Source organism: Hypanus sabinus, chromosome 12 (assembly GCF_030144855.1).
Source record: "Hypanus sabinus isolate sHypSab1 chromosome 12, sHypSab1.hap1, whole genome shotgun sequence".
Lineage (NCBI taxonomy): Eukaryota > Metazoa > Chordata > Chondrichthyes > Myliobatiformes > Dasyatidae > Hypanus > Hypanus sabinus.
This window is the reverse complement of record NC_082717.1, coordinates 20,337,161-20,353,664: the sequence shown is the minus strand read 5'-3', so window position 1 is coordinate 20,353,664 and position 16,504 is coordinate 20,337,161. Positions and strand designations below refer to the sequence as shown.

Sequence of the window (16,504 nt, the reverse complement as noted above, 5' to 3'; positions counted from 1 at the left end):
GAGCTAGGGCTTTACTCTTTGGAGAGAAGGAGGATGAGAGAAGACATGATAGAGGTGTACAAGATATTAAGAGGAATAGACAGAGTGGACAGCCAGTGCCTCTTCCCCAGGGCACCACTGCTCAGTACAAGAGGACATGGCTTTGAGGTAAGGGGAGAGAAGTTCAAGGGGGATATTAGAGGAAGGTTTTTCACTCAGAGAGTGGTTGGTGCATGGAATGCCCTGCCTGAGTCAATGGTGGAGGCAGATACACTAGTGAAGTTTAAGAGATTATTAGACAGGTATATGGAGGAATTTAAGGTGGGGGGGGGGGGTTATATGGGAGGCAGGGTTTGAAGGTCGGCACAACATTGTGGGCCGAAGGGCCTGTAATGTGCCATCCTATTCTATGTTTCTATGTAAAGGAACATGGACCATGTGTAGAATAAGCATCATAGTCAGCAGAGACTTGATAGGCCCTTTTTCTGTGCTGTTCTAATCAATTTTTTAATGTCATACTCCAAAGCCTTTCTTAATTTTCAAAGCACTTTTCACAGCTCAAGGGAAGAAGCTATTATTTTTGAAGATCTTCTTTAATTACCCATAACTTTTCATTTCTTTTGTTTTTGACACCGATTTTTCAGAGTGACCAGAATCCAGCGCCATACTCTGCTAATCCTGCCTAATTAACAGCCATACAAATATTAACGGGTCCCTTACATTTGCTGCTACATTCTAAAGAAATAAAATTTATGGATTTCATCTGTGTTGTAATGGTCATTCCTACCTTTCATGAATTGCTATAAAATCTGAAAATGCTGAAAATATTCATTAGGTTGGCAAGCATCTGTGAAGAGAGATACAGCTGGCAGAGAGAAAAGTTGGAAAGTAATTATGCTGCAGAACGGTGAGGAGGCGTGGTTGGAGTTAGCAGTTGATATGTTGGTGATGGATATTAAGAACCACCCTTGTGATTGAATGAAGGTTTCTTTTATTTTCCTCTCCCTGAATCATTCTTCCATCTCCACCAATATCTACAAATCCCATTTTCAGAGAAGTTGGGATATTTTCCAAAATGCAATAAAAACAAAAATCTGCGATATGTTAATTCACGTGAACCTTTATTTAACTGATAAAAGTACAAAGAAAAGATTTTCAATAGTTTTACTGACCAACATAATTGTATTTTGTAAATATACACAAATTTAGAATGTGATGGCTGCAACACACTCAACAAAAGTTGGGACATAGGCATGTTTACCATTGTGTTACATCACCTTTCCTTTTAATAACACTTTTTAATCGTTTTGGAACTGAGGATACTGATTGTAGTAGATTTGCAATTGGAAATTTTGTCCATTCTTGCTTGATATAAGACTTCAGCTGCTCAACAGTCCGTGGTCTCCATTGTGTGATTCTCCTCTTCATGGTGCGCCATACATTTTCAATAGGAGATGGATCTGGACTGGCAGCAGGCCAGTCAAGCACATGCTCTCTGTGCCTGCAAAGCCACGCTGTTGTAGCCTGTGCAGAATATGGTCTGGCATTGTCCTGCTGAAATAAGCATGGACATCCCGGGAAGAGATGTTGCCTTGATGGCAACATATGTCTCTCTAAAATCCTAATATACGCCTCAGAGTCAATGGTACCTTCACATACATGCAACTCACCCATGCCGTGGGCACTGATGCACCCCCATACCATCACAGATGCTGGCTTTTGCACCTTTCGCTGATAACAATCAGGATGCTCATTTTCATCTTTGGCACGGAGAAATCGATGCCCATTTTTTCCGAAAACTAGCTGAAATGTGGACTCATCTGACCACAGTACACAGTTCCACAGTCTTTCGGTTCATCTGAGATGAGCTCGGGCCCAGAGGACTCGCCGGCGTTTCTGCATAGAGTTGATGTATGGCTTCCTCCTTGCGTAATACAGTTTCAAGTTGCATTTCTGGATGCAGCGACGGACTGTGTTAAGTGACAATGGCTTTCCGAAGTATTCCCGAGCCCAGGTGGCTATAATTGTCACAGTAGCATGACGGTTTCTGAGGCAGTTCCGCCTGAGGGCTCGAAGATCACACGCATTCAACAGTGGTTTCCAACCTTGCCCTTTACGCACTGAGATGTCTCTGAATTCTCTGAATCTTTTCACAATATTATGTACTGTAGATGTTGAAAGACCTAAATTCTATCCAATCTTGCATTGGGAAATGTTCCGTTTGAACTGACTAACAATTCTCTCACGAATTTTGGCACAAAGGGGTGAGCCATGACCCATCCTTGCTTGCAAAGACTGAGCCTTTGATGGACGCCACTTTTATACCCAGTCATGATACCTCTCCTGCTACCAATTAGCCTGCTTAATGTGGAGTCTTCCAAACCGGTGTTACTTGAATATTCTGTGCACTTTTCAATCTTATTTTAACTCTGTCCCAACTTTTGTTGAGTGTGTTGCAGCCATCAAATTCTAAATTTGTGTATATTTACAAAATACAATTAAGCTGGTCAGTAAAACTATTGAAAATCTTTTCTTTGTACTTTTGTCAGTTAAATAAGGGTTCACGTGAATTAACATATCACAGATTTTTGTTTTTATTACATTTTGGGAAAAATCCCAACTTTTCTGGAAATGGGGTTTGTAGTTGCCTTCTAGCTGCACATTCCCGTGTCACCGCAGAGGTGTAGCACCTGCCCTTGTGCTTCTTCCCTTCTCAATATCTGGGGACGAGCAATGTACTTTCTGTTTAATGTAGTACATTCAGCACTCATAATATTGTCTTCTTTATACTGGAGGAACGAAACACAGATTTGTGGCCCACTTTGAAGATTTTGCATAACCTGGGTGTTTTAATTAATTTTAGATTTATAGTATTTTCATCTGATTTAATTCTTTCAGTATTTTTGTGCTGTGAAATAATATGCTTCGCATATCTTTTTGTCGAGTTATTAAGTAGGTAAACTATTGTTAATTGCTCCATCAATGAAAGCTAACATTTTGTTTCAACAGTACAGATTTTCAGAAGAACAACCCTGTACATAAACTGACTGAAGAAGAGCTGTTGGCATTCACCTCGGTAAGCTCTTCATTCTTTTGTTTTCTCCTTTCTTGTTGCATGCCCTCTTCATTTGAGTTTGATACTGAGCAAACACTGGCTGAAACATTTCCAGCTCTTTTCCACATTAATGCATCCCAGTTGGGTGGAACCCCTCATTTACTAGAGCTAGTGGAATCTGAAAAATGTATGCAAACTGAAAGTCTAGGCATTGTATGGGTGAAAACTGAGGAGAAGTAAGTATATTTTTATGGAAATCAGTGCTGGCATTATGAACTGGCACAGACATTTGGAGTCACTATTGGGCTTGAAGTTGGTTAATTTTTTGCTGACTATTAGAGGATACAATTTATTCATTTTTTTAAAAGAAGATTTTATTCCAGAGCGCGATCATGTTAATTTCCACAATTGTGTCACAATTGTTCCATTTCTGGGATGTCAGTGGCTTTCATGATAGACTATTACAATCCTACTGAACAAGCATCGGTTTCATGTTCTAGGAAATATCTCATGACCCCAATCTCAAGGTCTCATGAGTTGTATAAAGTGATACATGGAAGTTGTTTTCTGTCCTTGAATTTCAACTTTTGATGTTTATCTTCTTACATATTTATTATATTGCAGTTTGGGGGAGGATATCAAAGATCTCATTAAATCTGGCAAATATGAAGTATTTCTCATATTAATAAGATCAAAAGAATCTTCTGCATCACACACAAAATGCTGGGGGAACTCAGCAGGCCAGGCAGCATCTATAGAAAAGAGTACAGTTGGCGTTTCGGGTCGAAACCCTTCAAAATGCTCAAAACGTCAACTGTACTTTTTCCATAGATGCTGCCTGGCCTGCTGAGTTCCTCCAGCACTTTGTGTGTGTTGCTTGGATTTCCAACATCTGCAGATTTTCTGCTTTGTAAAAGAATTTTTTGATTTGATTTATTATACTCTCACAGGGTTAAATATAATTGTTTTTTTAAAGATATGATAGAATTGCAAACAATGTACATGGTAGAAGCCTGCTGAAAAATTTGTGCAACCGTCATCCTAAAAGCCTTTCGGACCATGCACTTTTGAGTATAGCAGTGTGGTTGAGTTCAGACACTTGCCTGAAGTAGAACCTAGAAACTTTATTTCTTGGTGGAGCCATGTGCTGATGTTTCTGTGCACTGTCCCTGTGCTGTTTGAGATTGTAAGCTTCAAACATATGCTTGATTTTCGTTACTCCGTCCCAAGCCTTGACCCACGGCCTTACAATGATTTCTTGTAATGGCTCTATGTCTCTTCACATCTCCCTCAACATTTCCTGACAAAGCTTTTGGATACAATTCATATGGTCTGTTCAACCTTATTGTGACATTTGTTGTTATGTGTAAGCTTATTTAATGGTTATTAAAATGCAGCTATCAAAGCATTAACATCAATATAAACACAAAGTACACAGCAGATACTGTGGTCAAATCAAGATGTACTAAAAAGCTGGATGAACTCAGCAAGTCGGGCAGCAGCCGTTGAAAGAAGCAGTCAATGTTTGGGTCGAGACCCTTTGCTAGTCCTGACGAAGGGTCTCGACCCGAAACGTTGACTGCTTCTTTCAACGGATGCTGCCCGACCTGATGAGTTCATCCAGCTTTTTTGTACATCTTGAAACATCAATATAAAGCTTGTTTTTCTCTGTACTCAGCTGAGTTTAAACCTATGTAGACCTATACCATGACCAATCTAACTCTTCCCACCTACACTGCCTCTAATATTTCATTTTTCTCAGATTCACACACTCATCTAAGTGTCTCTTAAAAGTCCCTAGTGGATCAGCCTCTCCCACCACCCCCAGCAGTGCATTCCAGCCACCTACCACTCTGTGTAAATAAAAATCACTACCTCTAACATCTTCCCTACATTTTCCTCCACTCACCTTAAATGGATGTACTCTGTTATTAGCCATTGCTATGCTGCGGAAAAAAAAGGTGCAGTCTGTCCACTCTATCTATCTATGCCTTTTATGATTTTATACACCTCTATCAAGTTGCTCCAAAGACAGGATTTGCAGCTCGTTAAGTCTTTTCACATAAGAAATGTCCTGTAATCCAGGCAGCATCCTGCTAATTCTTCTCTGCATCCTCTGTAAAGCTTCCACATCCTTCCTATAATTAGGTGACTAGAACTGAACAGAGTACTCTGTGTGGTCTCACCAGAGATTAATAAAATTGCAACATTACCTTGTTATTCTTGAACTTAATCCCAAACCCTAACTAATGTAGATCAGCACATGGTACATCTTTTAACCACCTTATCAATTTACACAGCAACTTTGAGGGACCTATGGACTTGATGAGGAAGTAAAGGGTGGGGGGGGGCACGTGTTAATAAGCTTGTAGATGACACAAAAGTTGGTGAAGTTGTGGATAGTGTGGAAGGTTATCACAGGTTACGACGGGAATTTGGAAAGATGCAGAGCTGGGCTGAAAAGTGGCAAATGAAGTTCATGTCGGAAAAATGCAAAGTGATTCACTTTGGAAGGTAGATTTGAAGATAAAACTACAGGGTTAATGGCATGATATGTTATCTGCAAACATACTAACCTACTTTTTCACTAACTTATCCAAGATCACAAAGAGTAAGGGGCCCCAAAACAGATCCCTGCAGAACACCACTATTTTTTGACCTCCAGGCAGAATACACTCCATCTGCCTTCTGTGGGCAAGCCTATTTCAAATCTGCGTAGCTAAATTTACATGGATCTTTACTAAAACTGATATACACCATATTCAGCACTTTTTTTTCATCAATTTGTTTTGTCACCTCAAGAAAGTCTTATCAGGCTCGTGAGGCATGACCTGCTCCTCACAAGGCCATGCTACTGATCCCTAATAAGACTGTTTCTCCAGTTGCTTGTAAGTCCTGATGTGACTCACTGTTCTCTAATTCCCAGGATTCAAACAATTTTCTTGAACAATTGAACCATCCTCCAATCCTCTGTTAGTACTCCTTTGGCCAATAAGGATGCAGAGATCATTGTCAACAGCCCAGCAATCTCTTCCTTTGTATTCTGTGGTAAACTGGAATAGATCCTGTCTAGCTCTGGAGACTTATCTATCCTAATGTTTTTCAGAAGCTCCAGTACTGCCTCTTTCTTAACCTCAATATGCTCCAGCACATTGTTGATATTGGTATTGGTTTATTTGTCCCACCTGTACCAAGATATAGTGAAACACTTGTCTTGACTAGCCTGTTCTACACTGGCCTCACATTCGTCAAAAGTCTCTCTCCATGGTGAATAGTAAAGCATAGTATTTATTTAGTGATACAGTATTGAGTTGGCCCTTCCAGCCCTTTGAGTAATGCTGCTCCTGCAACCCCTGACAAACCCGATTAACCCTAACCTAATCATGGGACAACTTTCAGAGACCAATTAATCTACCTAGTACATCTTTAAACTGTGGGAGGAAACCAGATTACCTGGGGAAAACCCATGCCTTCCACAGGGAGAGCATATAGACTCCTTACAGACATTGCTGGTATTGAACTTGGAACTCCAGGGCGCACCAAGTTGTAATAGTGTCACACTAACCACTGTTCTACTATGGCGCCCATACGTTATGGACCTCCTCTACCTCCAGGCACACTTCCTCCTTTATCCCTGATCGGTCTTGCTCTAAATCTAGTCATTGATTTGTTCTTCATGTATATGTAGAATTCCTTGCGGCTTCCCTAATCCTACTCATCATTGCCTTCTCTTATCCCCTTCTAGCTCTCCTAAGTCACTTCTGAACCTCCTTCCAGGCTCCCTTATAACTTTCAAGAGCCCTGTCTAATTTTTCTTCCTAAACCTAAGTATGCGTCTTTCTTCCTCTTCCACCTCTCTTATCAACCATGGACCCTTCATCCTACCATCCATTCCCTGTCTCATTGGGACATTCCTATCCAGATCCCTATGCAAGTGGTCCCTGAACAACCTCCACATTTTTGCTGTGCATTTCCCTGAGAATATCTGTTGCCAATTTGTGCTCTGATGTTCCTGTTTGATACCATCATAAATAGCCCTCCCCAAATAAATACTTTCACATACTGTCTGCTCCAATTCCCTTGGCTATGCTAAAGGTCAGGGAGTTGTGGTCACCATCTCTGAAATAGTTGCCCACCAAGTGGCTGTCTCCTGATCAGGTTCATTGCCTAGTATGAGATTCATTATGTCCTCTCTTCTAGTAGCCTGTCCACATACTGTGACAGGAATCTCTCCTGGACACATAAAACAACATCTATCCCATTTAAACCTTTTGCACTAAGGAGGTGCAAATCAACACTAGTTGAATGCGTCCTTATTAGATAGCATTCTTGCTGTTGAGTGTTTACTGATTTGAGGGCACAACACTTGATGTCAAGAACGATATTAACTTGTGCTGTTCTAGGACTTGATCTTGCTTGCCATTGGAAAGGAAAAGCACATTGGAGGTTCACGGAGGTTCTCTTCTGAATAGATACCAGCAGATCACAGAGCAGTCATTGTGCAATATGAGACCATATTTTATGACTGGTCTTGGTCTGGATTTTACGATTGGCAATATAACTTAAGTTTGAAAATATGCACCTCAGTCTCTTGGCTAAAGTATCTATGTAACACAAAGAGATTAACAGATGGTCACGGTGCAGAGCATAGATCAAATTGGCAAATCTAATGAATATTAGTTTATATACTTCTACGCAACCCATTGCTGAAAAATTCATCCTTATTGACATTAAAGGTGCAGTTTTATGTGCCTAAATACAATACCCTATTCTGAAATATTGCTCCATTGACTGAGAGTAAATGCAACTAAAGTTACAGAGGTATAAGGCAACCTCCAGCTGCTATTAAATTATGTCTTTTAACAATTGTGACCAAAGACAATATTTTTCTTCTCTCCATTAGTTTTGAGGCAATTTGATGTTTTCCTTGTGTTGTAAGCTTGCGTTATTGAAGTATAGGGAATAGCTTGATTGTTCTTTCATAGGTTCCACTAAAGGAAGACCATCAAATGTCAGCATAATATGTAGATTACAAATCAGCTTGCTTAAAGTTAGTTTGGCCTACCTATTGGTGGGCACTGCAATTCATATTCATATACATCTTCATATCCACCCTGTTGAAGGCTTTCAACATTTGCTAGGTTTCAATGAAGTCACCCCTGTGATCACCAGACTGTGATCTGACCAGTCAGAATGTTCTCCACCATATATCTACAGAAGTTTGCAAGAGTCTTTGGTGACATATTAAATTGTCTTAAATGTTGAGAGATTGGAAAATATCAACATTTAATGGAAAAAGGATGACTTTTGGACAGATTACTGAAAGCTAACATGCATGTGCATGCAGTTAGAAAGGCAAGAGGATTTGAGTACAAGAGTAAAAATGGTTTGCTACAATTGTATCGTACCTTAGTTAGACTTCACCTGGAGCAATGTGTATATTTGGTCTCTTGTCCCAAAAATGACATACCTGATTTACGAAACAAGTTCCCGATGTGACAGGAATATCCTATCAAGGGCCAGCGAGCAGGCAAAATTCCCTATAGAGTTTAAAATCAGGCTTATTATCACTGTAATGGTAATATGATGTGAAATTTGTTGTTTGGAAAAGCAATATAATGCAAAGTCTAAAATTCCTATAAATTACATATTACGTTGTTTGAAAAAGAAAGGGATAATGAGGTTGTAGTCATGCACCATTCAGAAATCTGATAGTGGAAAGAAGGCGTTTCTGAATCATTGTGTATTGGTCTTCAGGTTCCTGTATCTCCTCCCTGATGGTAGTAATGAGAACAGGGCATGTCCTAGGTGGTGAGGGTCCTTAATGGTGGATGTTACTGCCTTGAGACATTGCCTTCTGAAGGTGTCCCCAATGATGGGGTGGCATGTACCCATGATGGAGTTGCCTGAATTGTCAAACCCTTTGCAGCCTTTTGCAAACCTGTTCATTAGAGCCCCCTTAGCAGACTGTGATGCCACCAGTCAGAATGTTCTCCACTATATACCCATAGAAGTTTGAAAGAGACTGTAGTGATATACTAAATTTTCTCAAACTTCTAATGAAGTAGAGCCACTGGGCAGAAGAATAAGAGGTGGGCTTGCTGAAGTGCACTGATTCCTGAGAGGGATTCACTGAATGGATGAGGAGAGATGTTTCCTTGGCTGAGGAGTCCAGAAGTATGGCATTTTGGACTGAAGTGAGAAGAACTTTGTTTAACTCCTCTAGTTTGCTCTGCGGAGTTTATCACCGATTTTTTCAAAACAGAGATTCATAGACATCTGGATATTGGGGAAATCAAGCAAATGTGGATAGGGTTGGAAATCGGTAATGAGGTAGATCATGTTGAATGGCAAGGCAAGCTCAAGTGGTCAAGTGATGCACTCCTCTGAATTATTGCACTCTTAAAGTATCTTGTACCGTCAGCTGTTTATTTTGAAATGGTAATAAAATTTGACACAGCCGAAACAGGTTAGATGTAATATAGATTTTGATTCTTTGGCATGGAGAATTGTATGGCCAGAGAAAAATCATGACTTCTTGTTAATTATATGACAAGTACAAACTGTGTATGTTCTTGGCAGACATTTTATTGCATGGTATTCTCAATCCTATGAATGCCCTAATTTAAAAGTCATGATCAAAGTGTCTGCTTTCAAGCAGAAAAACTTACTTTGCATTTTGAAGGAAAAAGAGGTCACTTCTGAGAAATTATCCCACTGTGAAAGGACAAAACTAAATGTTCTTTTGAGATATATCACTAACATGATGGAAAACTTTGTGTCCTGGTGCACACTCTCATTTTAATAACCAAAGAGTTCAAGATGGCTAGTTCCATAATTTTTTTGCAGTACAGACTTGTCCAGCATTGAAGATAATTTAAGCAAGTAAATTTTAAGGCAGAAAACAGAACTTGAACAAAGCTGAATTTGAAATTCTGTAGAATCCTAAATAGTGAAATAATCTAGATCAATATAATCTTTTTGAATGTGGTGTCACCACCAGAAAGTTTTTTTTTTCATCATGACTTCTTTGATGATCCTTAAGTTATTTTGCAACTAGCTTTTCCTTGTTCATTGAGATTCTCAGCTTTGGGTTTAAAGCTATGAATTGCAACTGAAAAGTATATGTTAGTATATGGAATTATTCCCTGGTATTGACATTAAAGATCAAATGAAGCCACACTCAGTAGAGCTCAGCCAGAGCATATTACACAGTTGTTAAAAGGGTTAAAGTTTATTTGACCACGTTTATCCACATTTACCCAAAGCATACAGAAATATGACACAATATACCACATGCACAGATATAGTAGATCTTAAAATGAATTCTGCTTGAGAAATGAAATATATTAATATAAAAATGTGAAGAAGATGCAGTAAGAGATGTTAAAATGTGGGAAAGAATAAAAAGAAAAAGAAAATCCAACTTGAAGACCAGCAAAATTTGAAAAGCAAACAGAGTTTTATTTGCCATTTGGAAAAAAGAGTTTAATATTTTAGATGGAAATTTATTTGGCTCCAGCATTTTGACAGAGAGTTATAAAGAAGTAAAGGATGAAAGCAGGCCATTCAGCCCATCAAGTCCATAGATCATAAGACAAATCCTCCTTAGACCCACTCCCCAGCCTTCTCCCTGTAACCTTTGATGCCATGTCCAATCAAGAACCTGTCAAGCTCTGCCTTAAATACACCCAATGATCTGGCCTGCGCAGCTGCATGTGGTAATAAATTCCATAAATTTACCACCCTTTGGCTAAAGAAATTTCTCTGCATCTCTGTTTTAAATGGACGCCCTGTTATCCTGAGGCTGTGCCCTCTTGTCCTAGACACCCCCACCATGGGAAACGTCTTTTCCACATTTACTCTGTCTAGGGTTTTCAATGTTCAAAAGGTTTCAATAGGATGCCCCATAATCCTTCTTAATTCCAACGAGTACAGTCCCAGAGCTATCAAATGTTCCTTGTATGATAACCTTTTCATTCCTGGAATCATCCTTGTGAACCTCTTCTGAACCTTTTACAATGCCAGCACATCAGAGGAGGAGCCCAAAACTGTTCACAATACTCAAGGTGACGTCTCACCAGTGCCTTATAAAGCCTCAGCATCACATTCGTGCTCTTGTATTCTAGACCTCTTGAAATGAATGCTAACATTGCATTTGCTTTCCTCATCACTGACTCTACCTGCAAGTTAACCTTTGGGATATTCTGCACAAGGACTCCCAAGTCCCTTTGCACCTCAGATTTTTAGATTTTCTCCCCATTTAGAAAATAGTCCGCACATTTATTTCTACTACCAAAATGCATGATCATTTGCCACTTTCTTGCCCTTTCTCCTGATCTGTCCAAGTCCTTCTGCAGCCTCTCTGTTTCCTCAACACTACCTGCCCCTCCACCAATCTTTGTATCATCAGCAAACTTGACAGCAAGGTCATCTATTCCATCATCTAAATCATTTATATACAGCATAAGGAGAAGCGGTCCCAACACCAATCCCTGCGGAACACCACTAATCACTAACATCCAAACAGAAAAGGATCCTTTTATTCCCATCCGCTACATCCTGTCGATCAGCCAATGCTCTAACCATGCCAGTAACTAGAGTCATGGGTTCTAAACTTGGTAAGCAGCCTCATGTGTGGCACTTTGTCAAAGGCCTTCTGAAAGTCAAATATGCAACATCCACTGCATCCCCTTATCTTTATTACTTTGTAATTCTTACAAAGAATTCCAACAGGTTCATCAGGCAAGATTTTCCCTTAAGGAAACCATGCTGACTTTGTCCTGTCTTGTCCTGTGTCACCAAGTATTCCAAAGACTCATCCTTAACAGTTAACTCCAACATCTTCCCACTGAGGTCAGGTGAATATAATTTCCATTCTGCTGCCTCCCCCCTTTCTTAAAAAGTAGAGTGACATTTGCAATTTTCCAGTCCTCTGGCATCATGCCTGAGTCCAATAATTTTTGAAAAATCATTGCTAATATCTCCATAATCTCTACCACTACCTCCTTCAGAACCCTATGGTGTAGTTCATCTGGTCCAGTTGACTTATGTACCCTTAGGTCTTTCAGCTTTTTGAGCACCTTCTCTCTTGTAATAATAACTGCACTCGCTTCTCTTCCCTCACACCCTTCAACATCTGGCACATGCTGGTGTCTTCCACAGTGAAGACTGATGCAAAATACTCATTAGTTCATCTGCCATCTCCTTGCCCTCGTTATTATTTCTTTGGCCTCATTTTCTAGCGGTCCTATATCCACTTTCATCTCTTTTATTTTTACATACTTGAAAAAGCTTTTACTATCCACCTCAATATTGTTTGATAGCTTGTTTTCGTATTTCATCATTTCCTTCCTAATGATTCTTTTAGTTGCTCTCTATAGGTTTTCAAAAGCTTCGCAATCTTGTGTTCCCACTAGTTTTTGCATTGGCTTTTGCATTAGCTTTGACTTCCCTCATCTGCCATGAGGCAGACTATTTTACCATTAGAGTATTTCTTTGTTTTTGGAATGCACCTATCCTGCATCTTCCTATTTTTTCCCCAGAAACTCACGCCACTGCTGCTCTGCTGTCACCCCTTCCAGCATCTTCTTCCAGTTTACTTTGGCCTACTCCTTTCTCATACCACTGTAATTTCCTTTACTCCACTGAAACACTGCTATGTCAGACTGCTTTCTCTCTGTCGAATTTCAAGTTGAACTTCGTGATCACTGACTAAGGGCTCTTTTATCTTAAGCTCCGCAATCACCTCTGTTTTATTACGTAACACCCAATTGAGTATAGCTGATCCCCAAGTAGGTTCAACAACAGACTGCTCTCAAAAACCATCTTGTAGGCATTCAACAAACTCACTCTCTTGAGCTCCATTACTGATTTGATATTCCCATATGACCTGCATGTTGATATTTCCCATGATTATCATAACATAACCCTTTTGATATGGACCTTCCAATCATATGTCGCATCATTCTACTGATTTGATGCCATTGTTTACCAGCAGAGCCATGCCAATCCCTACTTTCCTATCCCCCTGATACAACATGTAACCTTGGACATTCAGCTCCTATCTGCAGCCATCCTTCAGCCACGATTGAGCGTTGGCCACAACATCGTAACTGACAATCTGTAATAGTGCAACAAGATCATCCACCTTACTTTTTATACTCCGTGCATTGAGATATAATCTGCACACTGTATTTGCTATCCTTTTTGACTTTGCATCATTAGTGCATTGATACACACCCTGCTGGTTGCAATTATGTCCTATCATCTGCCTGCTCTTCCTGACAGTCTGACTGCATGCTACATTGCTTTTTTTACTAACTGTCCTATCCTGAGTCCCTTCCACCCCCCTGCCAAATTAGTTTAAACCCTCCCCAACAGTTCTAACCAACCTGCCCGTGAGAATATTGGTCTCCTTTGGGTTCAGGTGCAACCCCCCGCTTTTGAACAGGTCGTAGCTCCCCAGAAGAGATCCCAATGATTTAAGAACATGAAGCCTGCCCTGTGCACTAGTTTCTCAGCAATGCTTTAATCTGCCAAATCATCCTGTCTCTACCCTCACTGGCGCATGGCACAGGCAGCAATCCAGAAATTACTACCCGGGAGGTCCTGCTTCTCAGCTTTCTACCTAGCTCTCACCACCACACTAACCAACTTATGCTAATCCCCCATTTTTAAAAAAGATTCTTCCCACATTCTCCTCAACTCCAACTAGATTCTGCCATTCGCCCCATACTAGGGGCAATTTACTGTGGAATATACCAACCCGAATGTCTTTGGCATATGGGAGGAAACTGGTGCAACAGGAGGAAACTTGTGGTGACAGGAAGAACATGCAAACTCCACTGAGGCAGCACTTGAGGACTGAACCAAGCCTCTGGTACCACGAGGCAGCAGCTCTACTAGCCGTGTCATTGTGCTGTCAATTTACAATTTTGTTTGAGGCAATAATATAAATCTCCAAGAGGATCACAACCTTGTCATGGTATGGAGGCTTGTGTGCATGAATAACCCGGGGAGCTATGCTGGCGTGAGCCAGGGCTGTGTGCTTTGGCTCTTGGTAGGGTCACCCATACCAAACAGGTCAAAGGACAGAGGACAGACTTAAGAGTGGTCCAGTGGTCCTCCAGTTTCGGGGGTTCAGCTCAAGTCTAACAACCCCGACTAGTAAAACAAAGTTGTTCAGAAACAGCAATGAAGAGTTCTTCTCCATCTGAGTGCAACAGTATGGCAGAGTCTCCACCTGGGACTTGCATGACTGACAGTAATGAAAACCGAGAGGAAACTACTAACATTACGAAGCAAGCTCAGAACACCACCAGGGATGGAGGACATCCATTGCTACCCTCAATGCCAACGGTGTAACGGGCAGAAAGTAACTAAGAATAACTCAAAGCAGCTGGAACAATGCTTCAAGAAGTTTATCCGTAAATAACACAAGTTGTAGGAGAGATGAGGTGTCAGGGAGAATTAAAATACAGGATAAGATGCTGCAGTGTCATGCTATCTTTTCATTGTATGTACTTAAGTTTGAATGTTGCCTATCTCAAATGTTCTTCATTGATCTTCACAATGTTAAGAAAATTTGGAATACCCGATTTATTGTGTGAGCCCACAGGAAAGGATTTTTAGCACACTTCAAGGCTGATAGATTTAAAAATGCCACTTTTATTCATTGTTAGTACTCGGCAGGTGAAACCATGTTATTTGGACAATGTGAAACTTTGCTCACCATTTGAGTGTACCGCTTGGGTGTACAATGTTAACACAAAGTTTTAAAAGTGGAAGACAGTGTGTTTATTTATTTAGTCATTGCTAAGGCCAATTGCAAATTTCACCATTAGTGGAATGCTTCATTAGACCATTTCAGTTAGGAGACAACCACTTGGTTGTTAAGGAATCACATTTGGGCTTGATCAAATAATGACAGTGAATCTTTTCCCCTGAGGGGCATTAGTAAACCAGATGAGTTTTTTGCAACAACCTAATGATAGTGACCAAGTGTTTTACTTCTGAATCCTATTCTTGTTCCAGCATGTTTCTCCATGATCTCCTATTGTGCCAAGATGAGGTTGGAGTGCCTCAGGTTGGAGGAACAACATCTTGTATTCCATCTGGATAGCCTCCAACCTGTTGGCATGAATATTGATTTCTCCTTCTGGTAAAAAAAAATTCTCACCCCTCTCTTGTTTCCTCTATTCTGCACTCAGATCTTTTACCTCTTGGAACCTGCCTATTACTTCCCCCGGGTACCCTCTTCCCTTTCTCCTATCTATGATCTATTCTCCTCACCTGTCAGATTCCTTCTTCCCTGGCCTTTGACCTTTCCCACCCTCCTGACTTCACCTATCACCTTCCAGCTAGCCTCCTTCCCCTTCCCCCCTACCCTTTTATTCTGGCATCTGCCCACCTTCCTTCTCGATCCTGAAGAAGGGCCTCAGCCTGAAATGTCGACTGTTTATTCATTTCCATAGATGCTGCCTGACCTGCTGAGTTCCTTCAGTGTTTTGTGAGTGTTAATTTCCTTCTCTTAATTGATCGCTGAATTCACATTGAAATCTAATTAAATTTAGAACAACTCCCTAAGACACAGCCATACAGCACAAATACGAGGTCTCTGGCCCACCCACAATTGAGCAGCCGTGCTCCCTCTGTGTTACCATCAACTCTCTCCATGTTCTACACAACAGGGGCAATTCAGTTAAACCGTCCTGGGCTGTGGATGGAAGAAGCCGGAGCATTCGGAGGAAACCCAGGGGGGACCTGCATACACCACAAAAACAGCACTGGAGGTCAGGATTGGCCCTGGGCTGCTTAAACCTGAGCGACGGCAACTCTTCCAGCCTCACCATGTTGCTGCCTGTTAAGAAGGGCTTCCACAATAGTGGCCACTCCAGGTGTATGTAACCCACTGCCATGACTGAGAACTGCTACTTTGATACCAGTCAAGATAAAATGTCATGTACAATATTGTCATGTACAAATCTCCAGTCATCTGTAATGTGCTGTGATGAACCAAGGCATTTATGTATCCCCTCACCGCATACATGGTAGTGTTAGAAGCCATGGAAAATGCAAGGCATCTCGTCACTCCACACATTATGCAAAATTTCTGCTAAATGTTTGAATATATATCCAGATCACTATTAAAATGAGCAAATGGAGCATCCAGATTTTAGATAGTTAGATACTTAATTGATCCCAAAGGAAGTTGCAGTATCACAGTAACATTGTCAAGTGCACAGATATACAAATATTAGAAGAGAAGTAAGGAAGAATAAAAAAAGTTACCTTAAAAATAAGACGTATAAGATTTACAGGTCAAAGATGACAAGTTTCCCATTTTCACAATGATAAGAGGGTGGTGTAAGAATTACTGTTATATTATGCAGCAATGGGTGCACATTCACACCATCCAGATAAGAAGTGATGGTAGTATTGCACTGGATGTTCGCGATAGCAGGGTGT

General features: G+C 40.6%; 1 protein-coding gene across 2 annotated transcripts in view; it reads left to right on the top strand.

Annotated features, from left to right (window-relative positions):
• ttc27 (tetratricopeptide repeat domain 27) overlaps positions 1–16,504 on the top strand; it is a 250,402-nt gene that overhangs the window by 91,284 nt on the left and 142,614 nt on the right. For both annotated transcript variants that reach the window (XM_059985627.1, XM_059985628.1), the window contains one exon: positions 2,989–3,055. In XM_059985627.1, the coding sequence (XP_059841610.1) occupies positions 2,989–3,055 (67 nt within the window). The remainder of the gene's footprint in view (positions 1–2,988; positions 3,056–16,504) is intronic.